This window comes from Hyla sarda, unplaced genomic scaffold (assembly GCF_029499605.1).
Source record: "Hyla sarda isolate aHylSar1 unplaced genomic scaffold, aHylSar1.hap1 scaffold_276, whole genome shotgun sequence".
NCBI lineage: Eukaryota > Metazoa > Chordata > Amphibia > Anura > Hylidae > Hyla > Hyla sarda.
In genome coordinates, this window is record NW_026609461.1 from 231,949 (window position 1) to 258,524 (window position 26,576).

A 26,576-nucleotide genomic window follows, 5' to 3' on the forward strand; every position below is an offset into this window, starting at 1 on the left:
GAACCCCACCAGCCCTACACAACACCCCCACCCCTTCATGTACCCCAAACCCCACCAGCCCTACACAACACCCCCTCCCCTTCATGTACCCCAAACCCCACCAGCCCTACACAACACCCCCACCCCTTCATGTACCCCAAACCCCACCAGCCCTACACAACACCCCCACCCCTTCATGTACCCCGAACCCCACCAGCCCTACACAACACCCCCTCCCCTTCATGTACCCCGAACCCCGCCAGCCCTACACAACACCCCCTCCCCTTCATGTACCCCAAACCCCGCCAGCCCTACACAACACCCCCACCCCTTCATGTACCCCAAACCCCGCCAGCCCTACACAACACCCCCACCCCTTCATGAACCCCACCAGCCCTACACAACACCCCCACCCCTTCATGAACCCCGAACCCCACCAGCCCTACACAACACCCCCTCCCCTTCATGTACCCCGAACCCCACCAGCCCTACACAACACCCCCTCCCCTTCATGTACCCCGAACCCCACCAGCCCTACACAACACCCCCTCCCCTTCATGTACCCCAAACCCCGCCAGCCCTACACAACACCCCCACCCCTTCATGTACCCCGAACCCCGCCAGCCCTACACAACACCCCCACCCCCTTCATGTACCCCGAACCCCGCCAGCCCTACACAACACCCCCTCCCCTTCATGTACCCCAAACCCCGCCAGCCCTACACAACACCCCCACCCCCTTCATGTACCCCGAACCCCACCAGCCCTACACAACACCCCCACCCCTTCATGTACCCTGAACCCCACCAGCCCTACACAACACCCCCTCCCCTTCATGTACCCCAAACCCCACCAGCCCTACACAACACCCCCACCCCTTCATGTACCCCAAACCCCACCAGCACTACACAACACCCCCTCCCCTTCATGTACCCCGAACCCCACCAGCACTACACAACACCCCCTCCCCTTCATGAACCCCGAACCCCACCAACCCTACACAACACCCCCACCCCTTCATGTACCCCGAACCCCACCAGCCCTACACAACACCCCCTCCCCTTCATGAACCCCACCATCCCTACACAACACCCCCTCCCCTTAATGAACCCACCAGCCCTACACAACACCCCCTCCCCTTCATGTACCCCACCAGCCCTACACAACACCCCCTCCCCTTCATGTACCCCACCAGCCCTACACAACACCCCCTCCCCTTCATGTACCCCGAACCCCACCAGCCCTACACAACACCCCCAACCCTTCATGTACCCCGAACCCCACCAGCCCTACACAACACCCCCTCCCCTTCATGTACCCCAAACCCCACCAGCCCTACACAACACCCCCACCCCCTTCATGTACCCCGAACCCCACCAGCCCTACACAACACCCCCTCCCTCCCCTTCATGTACCCCAAACCCCACCAGCCCTACACAACACCCCCACCCCCTTCATGTACCCCAAACCCCACCAGCCCTACACAACACCCCCTCCCCTTCATGTACCCCAAACCCCACCAGCCCTACACAACACCCCCTCCCCTTCATGTACCCCAAACCCCACCAGCCCTACACAACACCCCCACCCCTTCATGTACCCCAAACCCCACCAGCCCTACACAACACCCCCTCCCCTTCATGTACCCCAAACCCCACCAGCCCTACACAACACCCCCTCCCCTTCATGTACCCCAAACCCCACCAGCCCTACACAACACCCCCTCCCCTTCATGCACCCCGAACCCCGCCAGCCCTACACAACACCCCCTCCCCTTCATGCACCCCGAACCCCACCAGCCCTACACAACACCCCCTCCCCTTCATGTACCCCAAACCCCACCAGCCCTACACAACACCCCCACCCCTTCATGTACCCCAAACCCCACCAGCCCTACACAACACCCCCACCCCTTCATGTACCCCAAACCCCGCCAGCCCTACACAACACCCCCTCCCCTTCATGTACCCCGAACCCCACCAGCCCTACACAACACCCCCTCCCCTTCATGTACCCCGAACCCCACCAGCCCTACACAACACCCCCTCCCCTTCATGTACCCCAAACCCCACCAGCCCTACACAACACCCCCTCCCCTTCATGTACCCCGAACCCCACCAGCCCTACACAACACCCCCTCCCCTTCATGTACCCCAAACCCCGCCAGCCCTACACAACACCCCCTCCCCTTCATGTACCCAGAACCCCGCCAGCCCTACACAACACCCCCCTCCCCTTCATGAACTCCACCAGCCCTACACAACACCCCCTCCCCTTCATGAACCCCGAACCCCACCAACCCTACACAACACCCACTCCCCTTCATGAACCCCACCATCCCTACACAACACCCCCTCCCCTTCATGAACCCCACCAGCCCTACACAACACCCCCTCCCCTTCATGTACCCCACCAGCCCTACACAACACCCACTCCCCTTCATGTACCCCACCAGCCCTACACAACACCCCCTCCCCTTTATGTACCCCGAACCCCACCAGCCCTACACAACACCCCCACCCCTTCATGTACCCCGAACCCCACCAGCCCTACACAACACCCCCACCCCTTCATGTACCCCGAACCCCACCAGCCCTACACAACACCCCCTCCCCTTCATGTACCCCAAACCCCACCAGCCCTACACAACACCCCCTCCCCTTCATGTACCCCGAACCCCGCCAGCCCTACACAACACCCCCACCCCTTCATGTACCCCGAACCCCACCAGCCCTACACAACACCCCCACCCCTTCATGTACCCCGAACCCCACCAGCCCTACACAACACCCCCACCCCTTCATGTACCCCGAACCCCGCCAGCCCTACACAACACCCCCTCCCCTTCATGTACCCCAAACCCCGCCAGCCCTACACAACACCCCCACCCCTTCATGTACCCCGAACCCCGCCAGCCCTACACAACACCCCCACCCCCTTCATGTACCCCGAACCCCAACAGCCCTACACAACACCCCCTCCCCTTCATGTACCCCGAACCCCGCCAGCCCTACACAACACCCCCTCCCCTTCATGTACCCCAAACCCCGCCAGCCCTACACAACACCCCCACCCCCTTCATGTACCCCGAACCCCACCAGCCCTACACAACACCCCCACCCCTTCATGTACCCCGAACCCCACCAGCCCTACACAACACCCCCTCCCCTTCATGTACCCCACCAGCCCTACACAACACCCCCTCCCCTTCATGTACCCCACCAGCCCTACACAACACCCCCTCCCCTTCATGTACCCCGAACCCGACCAGCCCTACACAACACCCCCAACCCTTCATGTACCCCGAACCCCACCAGCCCTACACAACACCCCCTCCCCTTCATGTACCCCAAACCCCACCAGCCCTACACAACACCCCCACCCCCTTCATGTACCCCAAACCCCACCAGCCCTACACAACACCCCCTCCCCTTCATGTACCCCAAACCCCACCAGCCCTACACAACACCCCCTCCCCTTCATGTACCCCGAACCCCGCCAGCCCTACACAACACCCCCTCCTCTTCATGTACCCCAAACCCCACCAGCCCTACACAACACCCCCTCCCCTTCATGTACCCCAAACCCCACCAGCCCTACACAACACCCCCACCCCTTCATGTACCCCAAACCCCACCAGCCCTACACAACACCCCCTCCCCTTCATGTACCCCAAACCCCACCAGCCCTACACAACACCCCCTCCCCTTCATGTACCCCGAACCCCGCCAGCCCTACACAACACCCCCTCCCCTTCATGCACCCCGAACCCCACCAGCCCTACACAACACCCCCTCCCCTTCATGTACCCCAAACCCCACCAGCCCTACACAACACCCCCACCCCTTCATGTACCCCGAACACCACCAGCCCTACACAACACCCCCACCCCTTCATGTACCCCAAACCCCGCCAGCCCTACACAACACCCCCTCCCCTTCATGTACCCTGAACCCCACCAGCCCTACACAACACCCCCTCCCCTTCATGTACCCCGAACCCCACCAGCCCTACACAACACCCCCTCCCCTTCATGAACCCCACCAGCCCTACACAACACCCCCCTCCCCTTCATGAACCCCACCAGCCCTACACAACACCCCCTCCCCTTCATGTACCCCGAACCCCACCAGCCCTACACAACACCCCCTCCCCTTCATGAACCCTGAACCCCACCAACCCTACACAACACCCCCTCCCCTTCATGAACCCCACCATCCCTACACAACACCCCCTCCCCTTCATGTACCCCACCAGCCCTACACAACACCCACTCCCCTTCATGTACCCCACCAGCCCTACACAACACCCCCTCCCCTTCATGTACCCCGAACCCCACCAGCCCTACACAACACCCCCACCCCTTCATGTACCCCGAACCCCACCAGCCCTACACAACACCCCCACCCCTTCATGTACCCTGAACCCCACCAGCCCTACACAACACCCCCTCCCCTTCATGAACCCCAAACCCCACCCCTTCATGTACCCCGAACCCCACCAGCCCTACACAACACCCCCACCCCTTCATGTACCCCAAACCCCACCAGCCCTACACAACACCCCCACCCCTTCATGTACCCCAAACCCCACCAGCCCTACACAACACCCCCACCCCCTTCATGTACCCCGAACCGAACCCCACCAGCCCTACACAACACCCCCTCCCCTTCATGTACCCCGAACCCCACCAGCCCTACACAACACCCCCTCCCCTTCATGTACCCCGAACCCCACCAGCCCTACACAACACCCCCACCCCTTCATGAACCCCACCAGCCATACACAACACCCCCTCCCCTTCATGAACCCCCCCCCAGCCCTACACAACACCCCCTCCCCTTCATGAACCCCACCAGCCCTACACAACACCCCCTCCCCTTCATGAACCCCACCAGCCCTACACAACACCCCCTCCCCTTCATGAACCCCACCAGCCCTACACAACACCCCCTCCCCTTCATGTACCCCGAACCCCACCAGCCCTACACAACACCCCCTCCCCTTCATGTACCCCGAACCCCACCAGCCCTACACAACACCCCCTCCCCTTCATGTACCCCGAACCCCACCAGCCCTACACAACACCCCCTCCCCTTCATGTACCCCGAACCCCACCAGCCCTACACAACACCCCCTCCCCTTCATGTACCCCGAACCCCACCAGCCCTACACAACACCCCCACCCCTTCATGTACCCCGAACCCCACCAGCCCTACACAACACCCCCTCCCCTTCATGAACCCCAAACCCCACCCCTTCATGTACCCCGAACCCCACCAGCCCTACACAACACCCCCACCCCTTCATGTACCCCAAACCCCACCAGCCCTACACAACACCCTCACCCCTTCATGTACCCCAAACCCCACCAGCCCTACACAACACCCCCACCCCCTTCATGTACCCCGAACCCCACCAGCCCTACACAACACCCCCTCCCCTTCATGTACCCCGAACCCCACCAGCCCTACACAACACCCCCTCCCCTTCATGTACCCCGAACCCCACCAGCCCTACACAACACCCCCACCCCTTCATGAACCCCACCAGCCATACACAACACCCCCTCCCCTTCATGAACCCCCCCCAGCCCTACACAACACCCCCTCCCCTTCATGAACCCCACCAGCCCTACACAACACCCCCTCCCCTTCATGAACCCCACCAGCCCTACCCAACACCCCCTCCCCTTCATGAACCCCACCAGCCCTACCCAACACCCCCTCCCCTTCATGAACCCCACCATCCCTACACAACACCCCCTCCCCTTCATGAACCCCACCAGCCCTACACAACACCCCCTCCCCTTCATGTACCCCGAACCCCGCCAGCCCTACACAACACCCCCTCCCCTTCATGTACCCCAAACCCCGCCAGCCCTACACAACACCCCCACCCCCTTCATGTACCCCGAACCCCACCAGCACTACACAACACCCCCTCCCCTTCATGAACCCCGAACCCCACCAACCCTACACAACACCCCCACCCCTTCATGTACCCCGAACCCCACCAGCCCTACACAACACCCCCTCCCCTTCATGTACCCCGAACCCCACCATCCCTACACAACACCCCCTCCCCTTCATGTACCCCGAACCCCACCATCCCTACACAACACCCCCTCCCCTTCATGAACCCCGAACCCCACCAGCCCTACACAACACCCCCTCCCCTTCATGTACCCCACAAGCCCTACACAACACCCCCTCCCCTTCATGTACCCCACCAGCCCTACACAACACCCCCTCCCCTTCATGTACCCCGAACCCCACCAGCCCTACACAACACCCCCACCCCTTCATGTACCCCGAACCCCACCAGCCCTACACAACACCCCCAACCCTTCATGTACCCCGAACCCCACCAGCCCTACACAACACCCCCTCCCCTTCATGTACCCCAAACCCCACCAGCCCTACACAACACCCCCACCCCTTCATGCACCCCGAACCCCACCAGCCCTACACAACACCCCCTCCCCTTCATGTACCCCAAACCCCACCAGCCCTACACAACACCCCCACCCCTTCATGTACCCCGAACCCCACCATCCCTACACAACACCCCCTCCCCTTCATGTACCCCAAACCCCACCAGCCCTACACAACACCCCCACCCCTTCATGTACCCCGAACCCCACCAGCCCTACACAACACCCCCTCCCCTTCATGTACCCCGAACCCCACCAGCCCTACACAACACCCCCTCCCCTTCATGTACCCCAAACCCCGCCAGCCCTACACAACACCCCCACCCCTTCATGTACCCCGAACCCCACCAGCCCTACACAACACCCCCTCCCCTTCATGTACCCCGAACCCCACCAGCCCTACACAACACCCCCTCCCCTTCATGAACCCCGAACCCCACCAACCCTACACAACACCCCCTCCCCTTCATGAACCCCACCAGCCCTACACAACACCCCCTCCCCTTCATGTACCCCACCAGCCCTACACAACACCCACTCCCCTTCATGTACCCCACCAGCCCTACACAACACCCCCTCCCCTTCATGTACCCCGAACCCCACCAGCCCTACACAACACCCCCACCCCTTCATGTACCCCGAACCCCACCAGCCCTACACAACACCCCCTCCCCTTCATGAACCCCAAACCCCACCCCTTCATGTACCCCGAACCCCACCAGCCCTACACAACACCCCCTCCCCTTCATGAACCCCAAACCCCACCCCTTCATGTACCCCGAACCCCACCAGCCCTACACAACACCCCCACCCCTTCATGTACCCCAAACCCCACCAGCCCTACACAACACCCCCACCCCCTTCATGTACCCCGAACCCCACCAGCACTACACAACACCCCCTCCCCTTCATGTACCCGGAACCCCACCAGCCCTACACAACACCCCCTCCCCTTCATGTACCCGGAACCCCACCAGCCCTACACAACACCCCCTCCCCTTCATGTACCCCGAACCCCACCAGCCCTACACAACACCCCCTCCCCTTCATGTACCCCGAACCCCACCAGCCCTACACAACACCCCCACCCCTTCATGTACCCCGAACCCCACCAGCCCTACACAACACCCCCACCCCTTCATGAACCCCACCAGCCATACACAACACCCCCTCCCCTTCATGAACCCCCCCCAGCCCTACACAACACCCCCTCCCCTTCATGAACCCCCCCAGCCCTACACAACACCCCCTCCCCTTCATGAACCCCCCAGCCCTACACAACACCCCCTCCCCTTCATGAACCCCCCCAGCCCTACACAACACCCCCTCCCCTTCATGAACCCCCCAGCCCTACACAACACCCCCTCCCCTTCATGAACCCCCCCCAGCCCTACACAACACCCCCTCCCCTTCATGTACCCCACCAGCCCTACACAACACCCCCTCCCCTTCATGTACCCCACCAGCCCTACACAACACCCCCTCCCCTTCATGTACCCCACCAGCCCTACACAACACCCCCTCCCCTTCATGTACCCCGAACCCCACCAGCCCTACACAACACCCCCTCCCCTTCATGTACCCCAAACCCCACCAGCCCTACACAACACCCCCACCCCTTCATGTACCCCAAACCCCACCAGCCCTACACAACACCCCCACCCCTTCATGTACCCCGAACCCCACCAGCCCTACACAACACCCCCACCCCTTCATGTACCCCAAACCCCACCAGCCCTACACAACACCCCCTCCCCTTCATGTACCCCGAACCCCGCCAGCCCTACACAACACCCCCACCCCTTCATGTACCCCGAACCCCACCAGCCCTACACAACACCCCCACCCCTTCATGTACCCCGAACCCCGCCAGCCCTACACAACACCCCCTCCCCTTCATGTACCCCAAACCCCGCCAGCCCTACACAACACCCCCACCCCTTCATGTACCCCGAACCCCGCCAGCCCTACACAACACCCCCTCCCCTTCATGTACCCCAAACCCCGCCAGCCCTACACAACACCCCCACCCCTTCATGTACCCCAAACCCCGCCAGCCCTACACAACACCCCCTTCATGTACCCCGAACCCCACCAGCCCTACACAACATCCCCTCCCCTTCATGTACCCCGAACCCCACCAGCCCTACACAACACCCCCTCCCCTTCATGTACCCCAAACCCCGGCAGCCCTACACAACACCCCCACCCCCTTCATGTACCCCGAACCCCGGCAGCCCTACACAACACCCCCTTCATGTACCCCGAACCCCAACAGCCCTACACAACACCCCCTCCCCTTCATGTACCCCGAACCCCGCCAGCCCTACACAACACCCCCTCCCCTTCATGTACCCCAAACCCCGCCAGCCCTACACAACACCCCCACCCCCTTCATGTACCCCGAACCCCACTAGCCCTACACAACACCCCCACCCCTTCATGTACCCCGAACCCCACCAGCACTACACAACACCCCCTCCCCTTCATGAGCCCCGAACCCCACCAACCCTACACAACACCCCCACCCCTTCATGTATCCCGAACCCCACCAGCCCTACACAACACCCCACCCCTTCATGTACCCGAACCCCACCAGCCCTACCCAACACCCCCTCCCCTTCATGAACCCCACCATCCCTACACAACACCCCCACCCCTTCATGAACCCCACCAGCCCTACACAACACCCCCTCCCCTTCATGTACCCCAAACCCCGCCAGCCCTACACAACACCCCCACCCCCTTCATGTACCCCGAACCCCACCAGCCCTACACAACACCCCCACCCCTTCATGTACCCCGAACCCCACCAGCACTACACAACACCCCCTCCCCTTCATGAACCCCGAACCCCACCAACCCTACACAACACCCCCACCCCTTCATGTACCCCGAACCCCACCAGCCCTACACAACACCCCCACCCCTTCATGAACCCCGAACCCCACCAGCCCTACACAACACCCCCTCCCCTTGATGTACCCCGAACCCCACCATCCCTACACAACACCCCCACCCCTTCATGTACCCACCAGCCCTACACAACACCCCCCTCCCCTTCATGTACCCCACCAGCCCTACACAACACCCCCTCCCCTTCATGTACCCCGAACCCCACCAGCCCTACACAACACCCCCTCCCCTTCATGTACCCCGAACCCCACCAGCCCTACACAACACCCCCACCCCTTCATGTACCCCGAACCCCACCAGCCCTACACAACACCCCCACCCCTTCATGTACCCCGAACCCCACCAGCCCTACACAACACCCCCAACCCTTCATGTACCCCGAACCCCACCAGCCCTACACAACACCCCCTCTCCTTCATGTACCCCGAACCCCACCAGCACTACACAACACCCCCTCCCCTTCATGAACCCCGAACCCCACCAGCCCTACACAACACCCCCTCCCCTTCATGTACCCCACCAGCCCTACACAACACCCCCTCCCCTTCATGTACCCCACCAGCCCTACACAACACCCCCACCCCTTCATGTACCCCACCAGCCCTACACAACACCCCCTCCCCTTCATGTACCCCGAACCCCACCAGCCCTACACAACACCCCCACCCCTTCATGTACCCCGAACCCCACCAGCCCTACACAACACCCCCTCCCCTTCATGAACCCCACCATCCCTACACAACACCCCCTCCCCTTCATGTACCCCGAACCCCACCAGCCCTACACAACACCCCCTCCCCTTCATGTACCCCAAACCCCACCAGCCCTACACAACACCCCCTCCCCTTCATGTACCCCAAACCCCACCAGCCCTACACAACACCCCCACCCCTTCATGTACCCCAAACCCCGCCAGCCCTACACAACACCCCCACCCCTTCATGTACCCCAAACCCCGCCAGCCCTACACAACACCCCCTCCCCTTCATGTACCCCGAACCCCACCAGCCCTACACAACACCCCCTCCCCTTCATGTACCCCGAACCCCACCAGCCCTACACAACACCCCCTCCCCTTCATGTACCCCGAACCCCACCAGCCCTACACAACACCCCCACCCCTTCATGTACCCCGAACCCCACCAGCCCTACACAACACCCCCACCCCTTCATGTACCCCGAACCCCACCAGCCCTACACAACACCCCCACCCCTTCATGTACCCCGAACCCCACCAGCCCTACACAACACCCCCACCCCTTCATGTACCCCGAACCCCACCAGCCCTACACAACACCCCCACCCCTTCATGTACCCCGAACCCCACCAGCCCTACACAACACCCCCTCCCCTTCATGTACCCCGAACCCCACCAGCCCTACACAACACCCCCTCCCCTTCATGAACCCCGAACCCCACCAACCCTACACAACACCCCCTCCCCTTCATGAACCCCACCATCCCTACACAACACCCCCTCCCCTTCATGTACCCCAAACCCCACCAGCCCTACACAACACCCCCTCCCCTTCATGTACCCCGAACCCCGCCAGCCCTACACAACAACCCCACCCCTTCATGTACCCCCAACCCCACCAGCCCTACACAACACCCCCTCCCCTTCATGTACCCCAAACCCCACCAGCCCTACACAACACCCCCTCCCCTTCATGTACCCCGAACCCCACCAGCCCTACACAACACCCCCTCCCCTTCATGTACCCCGAACCCCACCAGCCCTACACAACACCCCCTCCCCTTCATGTACCCCGAACCCCACCAGCCCTACACAACACCCCCACCCCTTCATGTACCCCGAACCCCACCAGCCCTACACAACACCCCCACCCCTTCATGTACCCCGAACCCCACCAGCCCTACACAACACCCCCACCCCTTCATGTACCCCGAACCCCACCAGCCCTACACAACACCCCCACCCCTTCATGTACCCCGAACCCCACCAGCCCTACACAACACCCCCACCCCTTCATGTACCCCGAACCCCACCAGCCCTACACAACACCCCCTCCCCTTCATGTACCCCGAACCCCACCAGCCCTACACAACACCCCCACCCCTTCATGTACCCTGAACCCCACCAGCCCTACACAACACCCCCACCCCTTCATGCACCCCGAACCCCACCAGCCCTACACAACACCCCCTCCCCTTCATGTACCCCAAACCCCACCAGCCCTACACAACACCCCCACCCCTTCATGTACCCCAAACCCCACCAGCCCTACACAACACCCCCACCCCTTCATGTACCCCGAACCCCACCAGCCCTACACAACACCCCCACCCCTTCATGTACCCTGAACCCCACCAGCCCTACACAACACCCCCACCCCTTCATGCACCCCGAACCCCACCAGCCCTACACAACACCCCCTCCCCTTCATGTACCCCAAACCCCACCAGCCCTACACAACACCCCCACCCCTTCATGTACCCCAAACCCCACCAGCCCTACACAACACCCCCACCCCTTCATGTACCCCGAACCCCACCAGCCCTACACAACACCCCCACCCCTTCATGTACCCCGAACCCCACCAGCCCTACACAACACCCCCTCCCCTTCATGTACCCCGAACCCCACCAGCCCTACACAACACCCCTCATCTGATCCCTGCCCTCCCCCACCATCAGGCCACACACTCACCCCATCTCGTACTGTCGACAACAAGCCTCCCTGAAATCCGTGACCGGAGACAGCTCTGCGTGGATGGGCTGACCGTTAAACCAGCGATTATTCAGATCTTTCACAGCTTTTTCCGCATCTTCCTCTCGCCGGAACTGGAACCAAATCACATCTGTTACTATAATGGGACGAACTACAAAAGGAAAGGATCTCAGGTGCAAAAGGGGAACAACCCCGAAAACCAGGGCCGGCAGCTCCAACATTTACCGAAAATCAGAGGCTACGAAAGAGCAACTGATCTAAAGCATAACCCCGAGACCTGCTCGACATCACCTCACATTACAGGCTGCACTACTGATACAAAGCATAACAGGCTGCACTACTGATCTAAAGCATAACCCCGAGACCTGCTCGACATCACCTCACATAACAGGCTGCACTACTGATACAAAGCATAACAGGCTGCACTACTGATCCAAAGCATAACCCCGAGACCTGCTCGACATCACCTCACATAACAGGCTGCACTACTGATACAAAGCATAACCCCGAGACCTGCTCGACATCACCTCACATAACAGGCTGCACTACTGATCCAAAGCATAACCCCGAGACCTGCTCGACATCACCTCACATAACAGGCTGCACTACTGATCACCTCACATAACAGGCTGCACTACTGATACAAAGCATAACCCCGAGACCTGCTCGACATCACCTCACATAACAGGCTGCACTACTGATACAAAGCATAACAGGCTGCACTACTGATCACCTCACATAACAGGCTGCACTACTGATCCAAAGCATAACCCCGAGACCTGCTCGACATCACCTCACATAACAGGCTGCACTACTGATCACCTCACATTACAGGCTGCACTACTGATCACCTCACATTACAGGCTGCACTACTGATCACCTCACATTACAGGCTGCACTACTGATCACCTCACATAACAGGCTGCACTACTGATCCAAAGCATAACCCCGAGACCTGCTAGACATCACCTCACATAACAGGCTGCACTACTGATCCAAAGCATAACCCCGAGACCTGCTCGACATCAACTCACATAACAGGCTGCACTACTGATCCAAAGCATAACCCCGAGACCTGCTCGACATCACCTCACATAACAGGCTGCACTACTGATACAAAGCATAACAGGCTGCACTACTGATCACCTCACATAACAGGCTGCACTACTGATCCAAAGCATAACCCCGAGACCTGCTCGACATCACCTCACATAAAAGGCTGCACTACTGATCACCTCACATTACAGGCTGCACTACTGATCACCTCACATTACAGGCTGCACTACTGATCCAAAGCATAACCCCGAGACCTGCTCGACATCACCTCACATAACAGGCTGCACTACTGATCCAAAGCATAACCCCGAGACCTGCTCGACATCACCTCACATAACAGGCTGCACTACTGATCACCTCACATTACAGGCTGCACTACTGATCACCTCACATAACAGGCTGCACTACTGATCCAAAGCATAACCCCGAGACCTGCTCGACATCACCTCACATAACAGGCTGCACTACTGATCCAAAGCATAACCCCGAGACCTGCTAGACATCACCTCACATAACAGGCTGCACTACTGATCCAAAGCATAACCCCGAGACCTGCTCGACATCACCTCACATAACAGGCTGCACTACTGATACAAAGCATAACAGGCTGCACTACTGATCACCTCACATAACAGGCTGCACTACTGATCCAAAGCATAACCCCGAGACCTGCTCGACATCACCTCACATAACAGGCTGCACTACTGATCACCTCACATTACAGGCTGCACTACTGATCACCTCACATTACAGGCTGCACTACTGATCCAAAGCATAACCCCGAGACCTGCTAGACATCACCTCACATAACAGGCTGCACTACTGATCCAAAGCATAACCCCGAGACCTGCTCGACATCACCTCACATAACAGGCTGCACTACTGATCACCTCACATTACAGGCTGCACTACTGATCCAAAGCATAACCCCGAGACCTGCTAGACATCACCTCACATAACAGGCTGCACTACTGATCACCTCACATAACAGGCTGCACTACTGATCACTTCACATTACAGGCTGCACTACTGATCACCTCACATTACAGGCTGCACTACTGATCCAAAGCATAACCCCGAGACCTGCTCGACATCACCTCACATTACAGGCTGCACTACTGATCACCTCACATAACAGGCTGCACTACTGATCACTTCACATTACAGGCTGCACTACTGATCACCTCACATTACAGGCTGCACTACTGATCCAAAGCATAACCCCGAGACCTGCTCGACATCACCTCACATAACAGGCTGCACTACTGATCACCTCACATAACAGGCTGCACTACTGATCTAAAGCATAACCCCGAGACCTGCTCGACATCACCTCACATAACAGGCTGCACTACTGATACAAAGCATAACAGGCTGCACTACTGATCACCTCACATAACAGGCTGCACTACTGATCCAAAGCATAACCCCGAGACCTGCTAGACATCACCTCACATTACAGGCTGCACTACTGATACAAAGCATAACCCCGAGACCTGCTCGACATCACCTCACATAACAGGCTGCACTACTGATCACCTCACATTACAGGCTGCACTACTGATCACCTCACATTACAGGCTGCACTACTGATCACCTCACATTACAGGCTGCACTACTGATCACCTCACATTACAGGCTGCACTACTGATCACCTCACATTACAGGCTGCAGTACTGATACAAAGCATAACCCCGAGACCTGCTAGAAATCACCTCACATAACAGGCTGCACTACTGATCCAAAGCATAACCCCGAGACCTGCTAGACATCACCTCACATAACAGGCTGCACTACTGATCACCTCACATTACAGGCTGCACTACTGATACAAAGCATAACCCCGAGACCTGCTCGACATCACCTCACATAACAGGCTGCACTACTGATCCAAAGCATAACCCCGAGACCTGCTCGACATCACCTCACATAACAGGCTGCACTACTGATCACCTCACATTACAGGCTGCACTACTGATCACCTCACATTACAGGCTGCACTACTGATCACCTCACATTACAGGCTGCACTACTGATCACCTCACATTACAGGCTGCACTACTGATCACCTCACATTACAGGCTGCACTACTGATCACCTCACATTACAGGCTGCACTACTGATCACCTCACATAACAGGCTGCACTACTGATCACCTCACATAACAGGCTGCACTACTGATCACCTCACATTACAGGCTGCACTACTGATCACCTCACATTACAGGCTGCACTACTGATCACCTCACATTACAGGCTGCACTACTGATCACCTCACATTACAGGCTGCACTACTGATCACCTCACATTACAGGCTGCACTACTGATCACCTCACATTACAGGCTGCACTACTGATCACCTCACATTACAGGCTGCACTACTGATCACCTCACATTACAGGCTGCACTACTGATCACCTCACATTACAGGCTGCACTACTGATCACCTCACATTACAGGCTGCACTACTGATCACCTCACATTACAGGCTGCACTACTGATCACCTCACATTACAGGCTGCACTACTGATCACCTCACATTACAGGCTGCACTACTGATCACCTCACATTACAGGCTGCACTACTGATCACCTCACATTACAGGCTGCACTACTGATCACCTCACATTACAGGCTGCACTACTGATCACCTCACATTACAGGCTGCACTACTGATCACCTCACATTACAGGCTGCACTACTGATCACCTCACATTACAGGCTGCACTACTGATCACCTCACATTACAGGCTGCACTACTGATCACCTCACATTACAGGCTGCACTACTGATCTAAAGCATAACCCAGAGACCTGCTAGACATCGCCTCACATAACAGGCTGCACTACTGATACAAAGCATAACCCCGAGACCTGCTAGACATCACCTCACATAACAGGCTGCACTACTGATCACCTCACATTACAGGCTGCACTACTGATCTAAAGCATAACCCAGAGACCTGCTAGACATCACCTCACATAACAGGCTGCACTACTGATACAAAGCATAACCCCGAGACCTGCTAGACATCACCTCACACAACAGGCTGCACTACTGATACAAAGCATAACCCCGAGACCTGCTAGACATCACCTCACATTACAGGCTGCACTACTGATCCAAAGCATAACCCCGAGACCTGCTAGACATCACCTCACATAACAGGCTGCACTACTGATACAAAGCATAACCCTGAGACCTGCTAGACATCACCTCACATTACAGGCTGCACTACTGATCACCTCACATTACAGGCTGCACTACTGATCACCTCACATTACAGGCTGCACTACTGATCACCTCACATTACAGGCTGCACTACTGATCCAAAGCATAACCCTGAGACCTGCAAGACATCACCTCACATAACAGGCTGCACTACTGATCACCTCACATTACAGGCTGCACTACTGATCACCTCACATTACAGGCTGCACTACTGATCACCTCACATTACAGGCTGCACTACTGATCACCTCACATTACAGGCTGCACTACTGATCACCTCACATTACAGGCTGCACTACTGATCTAAAGCATAACCCAGAGACCTGCTAGACATCACCTCACATAACAGGCTGCACTACTGATACAAAGCATAACCCCGAGACCTGCTAGACATCACCTCACATAACAGGCTGCACTACTGATCACCTCACATTACAGGCTGCACTACTGATCTAAAGCATAACCCAGAGACCTGCTAGACATCACCTCACATAACAGGCTGCACTACTGATACAAAGCATAACCCCGAGACCTGCTAGACATCACCTCACACAACAGGCTGCACTACTGATACAAAGCATAACCCCGAGACCTGCTAGACATCACCTCACATTACAGGCTGCACTACTGATCCAAAGCATAACCCCGAGACCTGCTAGACATCACCTCACATAACAGGCTGCACTACTGATACAAAGCATAACCCTGAGACCTGCTAGACATCACCTCACATTACAGGCTGCACTACTGATCACCTCACATTACAGGCTGCACTACTGATCACCTCACATTACAGGCTGCACTACTGATCACCTCACATTACAGGCTGCACTACTGATCCAAAGCATAACCCTGAGACCTGCAAGACATCACCTCACATAACAGGCTGCACTACTGATCACCTCACATTACAGGCTGCACTACTGATCTAAAGCATAACCCCGAGACCTGCTAGACATCACCTCACATAACAGGCTGCACTACTGATACAAAGCATTACCCCGGGACCGAGACCTGCTAGACATCACCTCACATTACAGGCTGCACTACTGATCACCTCACATTACAGGCTGCACTACTGATCACTTCACATTACAGGCTGCACTACTGATCTAAAGCATAACCCCGAGACCTGCAAGACATCACCTCACATTACAGGCTGCACTACTGATCCAAAGCATAACCCCGAGACCTGCTAGACATCACCTCACATAACAGGCTGCACTACTGATCACTTCACATTACAGGCTGCACTACTGATCTAAAGCATAACCCCGAGACCTGCTAGACATCACCTCACATAACAGGCTGCACTACTGATCCAAAGCATAACCCCGAGACCTGCTAGACATCACCTCACATAACAGGCTGCACTACTGATCACCTCACATTACAGGCTGCACTACTGATACAAAGCATAACCCCGAGACCTGCTAGACATCACCTCACATTACAGGCTGCACTACTGATCTAAAGCATAACCCCGAGACCTGCAAGACATCACCAAACACTCCTACTGATCACCTCACATTACAGGCTGCACTACTGATCACCTCACATTACAGGCTGCACTACTGATCACCTCACATCACAGGCTGCACTACTGATCACCTCACCTCACATCATAACCTAAAGCCTGAGGCCGCACTACTGATCACTTTACATTACTGCCCAAAGCCTGAGGCTGCACTACTGATCACCTCACATCACAGCCTAAAGCTGCACAACTGATCACTTATTAGAGCCGACGCTGCACTACTGATCACCTCACATTAGAGCCCAAAGCCTGAGGTCGCACTACTAATCACCTCACATTAGAGCCCAAAGCCTGAGGCCGCACTACTAATCACCTCACATTAGAGCCCAAAGCCTGAGGCCGCACTACTAATCACCTCACATTAGAGCCCAAAGCCTGAGGCTGCACTACTGATCACCTCACATTAGAGCCCAAAGCCTGAGGTCGCACTACTGATCACCTCACATTAGAGCCCAAAGCCTGAGGTCGCACTACTGATCACCTCACATTAGAGCCCAAAGCCTGAGGCTGCACTACTGATCACCTCACATTAGAGCCCAAAGCCTGAGGTCGCACTACTGATCACCTCACATTAGAGCCCAAAGCCTGAGGTCGCACTACTGATCACCTCACATCACAGCCTAAAGCCTGAGGTCGCACTACTGATCACCTCACATCACAGCCTAAAGCCTGAGGTCGCACTACTGATCACCTCACATCACAGCCTAAAGCCTGAGGCTGCACTACTGATCACCTCACATCACAGCCTAAAGCCTGAGGCTGCACTACCGTGATCCTGAGCTCATGTCTACACGGCCATGATAAAAATTCTGGGAGCTGAAGAATTACACTTCATCTAGGACAATAAAGACCTTACACAAATGACACTCAATACCGGCCAGAAGGTTCATTCTATATTACTTACCGTATTTATCGGGGTATACCACGCACCGGCCTATAACACGCACCCTCATTTTACCAAGGATATTTGGGTAAAAAAAAGTTTTTTACCCAAATATCCATGGTAAAATGAGGGTGCGTGTGTGCGCGTGTATACCCCGATATACCCCCAGGAAAGGCAGGGGGAGAGAGGCCGTCGCTGCCCGCTTCTCTCCCCCTGCCTTTCCTGGGGTCTAGAGCCCTGCTGCCGGCCCTTCTCTCCCCCTGGTTATCGGCGCCGCTGCCCGTTCTGTCCCCCTGACTATCGGTGCCGGCGCCCCATTGCCGACGCCGATAGCCAGGGGGAGAGAAGCGGCGCCGACAGCCAGGGGGAGAGAAAGGGCAGCGGCACCCATTGCCGGAGCCGCTGCCCCGTTGCCTCCCCCCATCCCCGGTGGCATAATTACCTGGGTCGGGTCCGCGCTGCAGCAGGCCTCCGGCGTGTGTCCCCTGCGTCGTTGCTATGCACGGCGCGGCGCACTGACGTCATGCGACGCACCGTGCAGCGCATAGCAACGACGCAGGGGACGCACGCCGGAGGCCTGCAGCAGCGCGGACCCGACCCAGGTAATTATGCCACCGGGGATGGGGGGAGGCAACGGGGCAGCGGTGCCGGCAATGGGTGCCGCTGCCCCTTCTCTCCCCCTGGCTGTCGGCGCCGGTACCGATAGTCAGGGGGACAGAACGGGCAGCGGCGCCGATAGCCAGGGGGAGAGAAGGGCCGGCAGCAGGGCTCTAGACCCCAGGAAAGGCAGGGGGAGAGAAGCGGGCAGCGACGGCCTCTCTCCCCCTGCCTTTCCTGGGGGTGTATCGGCGTATAACACGCACACAGACTTTAGGCTAAAAATACGGTATATATGGGGTTCAGGTGTAGGTGTGGTCTGGCACCATTAATGAGGTATCTTGTACTTTTGGGAGGTATCATTTATGTACCTTACCTGTTCCTTGGGCATTTTCTTATTGTATTTTCATATTCTGATGTACTTAGTCCTATATCCTTGTAGGTTTACTGGTGCTTGTATATGGTTTCTACTCCTTTGGTTTAACTTTATTTTTTCATTGTGGTGCATTAATAAAGTTTATCTTTGAAATCTTATTACTTTCTTGTTGTTGTGGTACGGTTCTCTTTTTGGGGTTCAAGGTTTAATTACGTACCCTTACCTACGGGTTATATATCTTTGGTGATATTAGGCGCGGCCCCCCAAACATCAGGAGAGAGGGGGGTCTGCAGTGAAAGGCTCAGAGCCAGATGGATTTGTAATATGGAGAAGAGGTGGGATCCTCTGTACACCGTGGATCCTGAGCACTTATATTTACTCTCTACTGCCCCATCGAGATGGAAGGCGATTTCACACTATAGATTTCTCAGTATTAAAGATCCATTTTAATGACCCGTTTTAACCCATCATATCCTGTTATTAATAATGAACGTTATTTTGTGACCGGAGAAAGTAACAGGAGAAATAGTGCATGTGCTATTTCTTCCGTTCTATCTCCCGTCACAAAATAACGCCAGTTATTAATAACAGGATATGATGGGTTAAAACGGGTAATGTAAAAATCCCATAGACCAGTGTTTCCCAACCAGGGTGCCTCCAGATGTTGCAAAACTACAACTCCCAGCATGCCTGGACAGCCTTTGGCTGTCCAGGCATGCTGGGAGTTGTAGTTTTGCAACATCTGGAGGCACCCTGGTTGGGAAACACTGCCATAGACTATAATGGGATTTTCTAACGGTCGTTTTTAATGGTTTTGTTAATGGGTCATTATAAACGGATAAATCTATAGTGTAAAAGCACCTTAACCCCAAGTACCTGATCCTGCGTGAATTAGTGTCTCCTAGGAGCGAAAGCGGCTGTCCAGGGCGTTATTAGACACTATAGTTGCCATATTGGAGCTGTTCAGGAGAATGGGAAAGTAGGATGGCTCGCATATTGCCTACCACCCAGCTTTTCTGGCCTCCTAAAGCCCCAGAATAGGCTGCACTGCTGTCATGCCCCGGATGTCTTCTCTACCCCATTACTCTGCTCCTACCTCGCAGAGACTTAAATCACTTCACCATGATGTTTGATCCTGCGTCAGAATGTTTAAAACTCCTGGGCAATCTCCACTGCCCAAGAGTAAGATCGGGAGATGTACCGAAGTGCCTTAGACTTACATGGGACTTCCAGTACATCTTCTGTTACTCCTAGACTGCCCAGGATTTCTAGATATATTCTGCCCCCGGACAGACGTCATGGTGAAATAGAATTATTCAAGTAACTTGGTATCGGAACATCCCTCTATATTACCCTAAACTCTATGGGGGAGATTTATCTTGTCCAGAGCAACCAATCAGGTCACTTCTTTCATTTCTGAAAAAGGCATCTGGAAAATAAAAGAAGCGATCTGATTGGTTGCTATGGGCAACTCAGCAACTTTTCCTCTTGACCAGTTTTGATAAATCTTCCCCTATAGTAACAAGTTTAATTGAAATATCTCCAGCCAGTGAGGGCGCAGTATTATTATCACAGTCCTGGTGGTGAGGGCGCAGTATTATTATCACAGTCCTGGTGGTGAGGGCGCAGTATTATTATCACAGTCCTGGTGGTGAGGGCGCAGTATTATTATCACAGTCCTGGTGGTGAGGGCGCAGTATTATTATCACAGTCCTGGTGGTGAGGGCGCAGTATTACTATCACAGTCCTGGTGGCGAGGGCGCAGTATTATTATCACAGTCCTGGTGGTGAGGGCGCAGTATTATTATCACAGTCCTGGTGGTGAGGGCGCAGTATTATTATCACAGTCCTGGTGGCGAGGGCGCAGTATTCCTATCTCAGTCCTGGTGGTGAGGGCGCAGCATTATTATCACAGTCCTGGTGGTGAGGGCGCAGTATTATTATCACAGTCCTGGTGGTGAGGGCGCAGTATTATTATCACAGTCCTGGTGGTGAGGGCGCAGTATTACTATCACAGTCCTGGTGGTGAGGGCACAGTATTATTATCACAGTCCTGGTGGTGAGGGCGCAGTATTCCTATCTCAGTCCTGGTGGTGAGGGCGCAGTATTATTATCACAGTCCTGGTGGTGAGGGCGCAGTATTATTATCACAGTCCTGGTGGTGAGGGCGCAGTATTATTATCACAGTCCTGGTGGTGAGGGCGCAGTATTATTATCACAGTCCTGGTGGTGAGGGCGCAGTATTACTATCACAGTCCTGGTGGTGAGGGCACAGTATTATTATCACAGTCCTGGTGGTGAGGGCGCAGTATTACTATCACAGTCCTGGTGGTGAGGGCGCAGTATTACTATCACAGTCCTGGTGGTGAGGGCGCAGTATTACTATCACAGTCCTGGTGGTGAGGGCGCAGTATTACTATCACAGTCCTGGTGGTGAGGGCGCAGTATTACTATCACAGTCCTGGTGGTGAGGGCGCAGTATTATTATCACAGTCCTGGTGGTGAGGGCGCAGTATTACTATCACAGTCCTGGTGGTGAGGGCGCAGTATTATTATCACAGTCCTGGTGGTGAGGGCGCAGTATTATTATCACAGTCCTGGTGGTGAGGGCGCAGTATTATTATCACAGTCCTGGTGGTGAGGGCGCAGTATTCTTATCACAGTCCTGGTGGTGAGGGCGCAGTATTCTTATCACAGTCCTGGTGGTGAGGGCGCAGTATTCTTATCACAGTCCTGGTGGTGAGGGCGCAGTATTATTATCACAGTCCTGGTGGTGAGGGCGCAGTATTATTATCACAGTCCTGGTGGTGAGGGCGCAGTATTATTATCACAGTCCTGGTGGCGAGAGCGCAGTATTATTATCACAGTCCTGGTGGTGAGGGCGCAGTATTATTATCACAGTCCTGGTGGTGAGGGCGCAGTATTATTATCACAGTCCTGGTGGTGAGGGCGCAGTATTATTATCACAGTCCTGGTGGTGAGGGCGCAGTATTACTATCAGAGTCCTGGTGGTGAGGGCGCAGTATTCCTATCTCAGTCCTGGTGGTGAGGGCGCAGTATTACTATCACAGACCTGGTGGCGAGGGCGCAGTATTACTATCACAGTCCTGGTGGTGAGGGCGCAGTATTATTATCACAGTCCTGGTGGTGAGGGCGCAGTATTATTATCACAGTCCTGGTGGTGAGGGCGCAGTATTACTATCACAGTCCTGGTGGCGAGGGCGCAGTATTACTATCACAGTCCTGGTGGCGAGGGCGCAGTATTCCTATCTCAGTCCTGGTGGTGAGGGCGCAGTATTACTATCTCAGTCCTGGTGGTGAGGGCGCAGTATTACTATCACAGTCCTGGTGGTGAGGGCGCAGTATTACTATCTCAGTCCTGGTGGTGAGGGCGCAGTATTACTATCACAGTCCTGGTGGTGAGGGCGCAGTATTCCTATCTCAGTCCTGGTGGTGAGGGCGCAGTATTACTATCACAGTCCTGGTGGTGAGGGCGCAGTATTCCTATCTCAGTCCTGGTGGTGAGGGCGCAGTATTACTATCACAGTCCTGGTGGTGAGGGCGCAGTATTCCTATCTCAGTCCTGGTGGTGAGGGCGCAGTATTCCTATCTCAGTCCTGGTGGTGAGGGCGCAGTATTACTATCACAGTCCTGGTGGTGAGGGCGCAGTATTCCTATCTCAGTCCTGGTGGTGAGGGTGCAGTATTACTATCTCAGTCCTGGTGGTGAGGGCGCAGTACTATTATCTCAGTCCTGGTGGTGAGAGCGCAGTATTACTCTCTCAGTCGTGGTGGTGAGGGCGCAGTATTACTCTCTCAGCCTTGGTGGTCAGGGCGGAGTATTATCTCAGCCCTGGTGGTAAGGGCACAGTATTACTCTATCAGCCCTGGTGGCGAGAGCGCAGTATTACTCTCTCACTCGTGGTGGTGAGGGCGCAGTATTATTATCTCAGCCCTGGTGGTGAGGGCGCAGTATTATTATCTCAGCCCTGGTGGTGAGGGCGTAGTATTACTCTCAGCCCTGGTGGTGAGGGCGCAGTATTACTCTCTCACTCGTGGTGGTGAGAGCGCAGTATTATTATCTCAGCCCTGGTGGTGAGGGCGTAGTATTACTCTCTCAGCCCTGGTGATGAGAGCGCAGTATTACTCTCTCACTCTTGGTCGTGAGGGCACAGTATTATTATCTCAGCCCTGGTGGTGAGAGCGCAGTATTACTCTCAGCCCTGGTGGTGAAAGCGCAGTATTACTATCACAGTCCTGGTGGTGAGGGCGCAGTATTCCTATCACAGTCCTGGTGGTTAGGGCGCAGTATTCCTATCTCAGTCCTGGTGGTGAGGGCGCAGTATTATTATCACAGTCCTGGTGGTGAGGGCGCAGTATTACTCTCTCAGTCTTGGAGGTGAGAGCGCAGTATTATTATCTCAACACTGGTGGTGAGAGCACAGTATTACTCGCTCAGCCCTGGTGGTGATGGTGCAGTATTACTATCTCAGTACTAGTGGTGAAGGCACAGTATTATTCTCTCAGCCCTGGTGGTGAGGGCGCAGTATTATTATCTCAGTCCTTGTGGTGAGGGCACAGTATTATTCTCTCAGCCCTGGTGGTGAGGGCGCAGTATTATTATCTCAGCCCTGGTGGTGAGGGGGCAGTATTACACACCACGTCTATGCCCTTACCTTCACATACACGTTCCCCACTAAATGGTCTCCCAGGTTATCACAGACATTCATCTCTTCCACTTCTCCGTACTTCTCCTCCATCTCTGTGAAGACTTCCTGCAGGAACATGAAAAACAATGAGCCCAGAACGACCCTCAATACAAACGCACTTGCACCGTGTTCAGTGTGGACGTGTTTGGCGGAGCTTTTACCAGCGGCATTCTGCAGCTATTATTAATATATTTCTGGTCCAGAACAGTGGAGGACCTTCAGTGGACTAGGTGTCTCTGGGGGTACCTCAAGGGGCTGCGGACCCTTTTTACTCTGAGGACGGGCTTCTCATTTAAAGATTCTCTCAGCTTTTACATCAGTCTTGTGCAGTCTCTCACCTGAGTGTTACAGAATGAGGGATCACCCAGGGGCCACACACCCAAGCACAAGATTCTCTGCTAAGATTCCTATTATCACTTTCTGGGAGAAAGTGGCGTTGTCTTTCCTATGCCCGATCTATATTTACCGTTTATTGTTAAATAGTCAGATCAAATCTCCGTGTGTGAGCGTCTGATGTCACCGCAGAGCGAACAATGACATCCCTATACACCAGGACTGGCGCCAAACTGATAAGTCTCTACAGCTTCTTACCTCAAAGAACTCGTCGTAGTGTTCCTGCATCTCCACATCACTGACCGCACCTAAGGAAGAGACAATCATCACAGGGGCACAGGGCAGAAGACAAGGGGTAACTAACTGATGTACGGGGCAGAAGACAAGGGGGTAACTAACTGATGTATGGGGCAGAAGACAAGGGGGTAACTAACTGATGTATGGGGCAGAAGACAAGGGGGTAACTAACTGATGTATGGGGCAGAAGACAAGGGGTAACTAACTGATGTACGGGGCAGAAGACAAGGGGGTAACTAACTGATGTATGGGGCAGAAGACAAGGGGGGGTAATGTACAGAACAGAAGACATGGGGGGGGTAATGTACAGAACAGAAGACATGGGGAGGGGGGGGGGAGAAGGGTAATGGACAGGGGTCACTTACAGCGCAAACCGTCTGCCGACTGTGAGGAATTCTGAGGATTTCGGTAGATATTAAGCAAAGCGATCGTCTGTAATAGAAAAAGAGTTTTTTTATGCTTACCATAAAATCTCTCTCTCGAAGGATCCATTGGGGGACACAGACCATGGGTATATGCTGCAGTCACTAGGAGGCTCAACACTATGGCAACAAGAAAAGTCGGCTCCTCCCAGCAGGGTACACCCGCCCACAGGCACCTGAGGCAATCAGTTTTAGTCCCAGAGCAATAGGAGAAGACCGACAGGTCAAGAAAAAACCACAAACTGTGGGAGCAACCAGAAGAAAAGGAAACTGAACACACCCTCTGACAGATAACTGAAATAGGAACACCAGAAAAAAGGGTGGGAGCTGGGTCCCCCAATGGATCCGTCGAGAAAGAGATTTTACAGTAAGCATAAAAAAATCTCCTTTTCTCTATCAGCTCCATTGGGGGAGACAGACCATGGGACGTACCAAAGCAGTCCCTTGAGTGGGTAAGGAATCAGACAGGTGGGCGGTGGGACCACCGCCATCTGCAACATCTTACAGCCCAGAGTAGCATCAACTGATGCGAAGGTATGAATCTGGTAGCACCTTGAGAAAGTGTACAAAGATGACCACGCGGATGCCTTACAGAACTTCAAGGTCGAACCCACGTAGCAGAGGGCCCAGGATGCCCCGAAAACGGGTGGAATGAGCCAAAACCCTGAAGGGTGGGATCTTCCCCTTGCAGCGGTAAGCTCCCAAAACGGTTGTCTTGTCCAACGACCACAACAGGTTGTGGAACAAACGCTTCCAAGGATGAGAAGGGGCCGGACAAAAGGACGATGTTCTCATTCAGATGAAAAAGCCAAAACCATAATCCGGTACGAAGGACTGACCTGGACGGAAAACAAAACAACTTGTCCTGGTATACAACCAGGAAGGGAGAACGGCAGGAGAGAGCTGCCAGCTCTGACACCCTTTTAACAGAGGGAAGAGCAATAAGGAACGCCACCTTCTGGGGAAGGAGGCGAAGAGAAATGTCCCTGAGAGGTTCAAAAGGGGGCCTTGCAGGGCATCTAAGACCCAGTGCAAGTCCCAAGGGAAAAAGGGGGACTGATAAGGAGGGGCAGCTTGTGCCACTCCCTGAACTAGGTTTCGGACACGATAATTGA

The 26,576-nt window shown here is 55.5% G+C and overlaps 1 protein-coding gene across 2 annotated transcripts in view; it reads right to left on the bottom strand.

Annotated features, from left to right (window-relative positions):
• Positions 1 to 26,576, bottom strand: part of LOC130325821 (splicing factor U2AF 35 kDa subunit-like protein) — a 50,432-nt gene that overhangs the window by 4,820 nt on the left and 19,036 nt on the right. For both annotated transcript variants that reach the window (XM_056553326.1, XM_056553327.1), the window contains exons 3-6: positions 25,405 to 25,471; positions 25,001 to 25,050; positions 24,377 to 24,475; positions 12,003 to 12,136 (exon numbers count right to left, since the gene is read on the bottom strand). In XM_056553326.1, the coding sequence (XP_056409301.1) occupies positions 12,003 to 12,136; positions 24,377 to 24,475; positions 25,001 to 25,050; positions 25,405 to 25,471 (350 nt within the window). The remainder of the gene's footprint in view (positions 1 to 12,002; positions 12,137 to 24,376; positions 24,476 to 25,000; positions 25,051 to 25,404; positions 25,472 to 26,576) is intronic.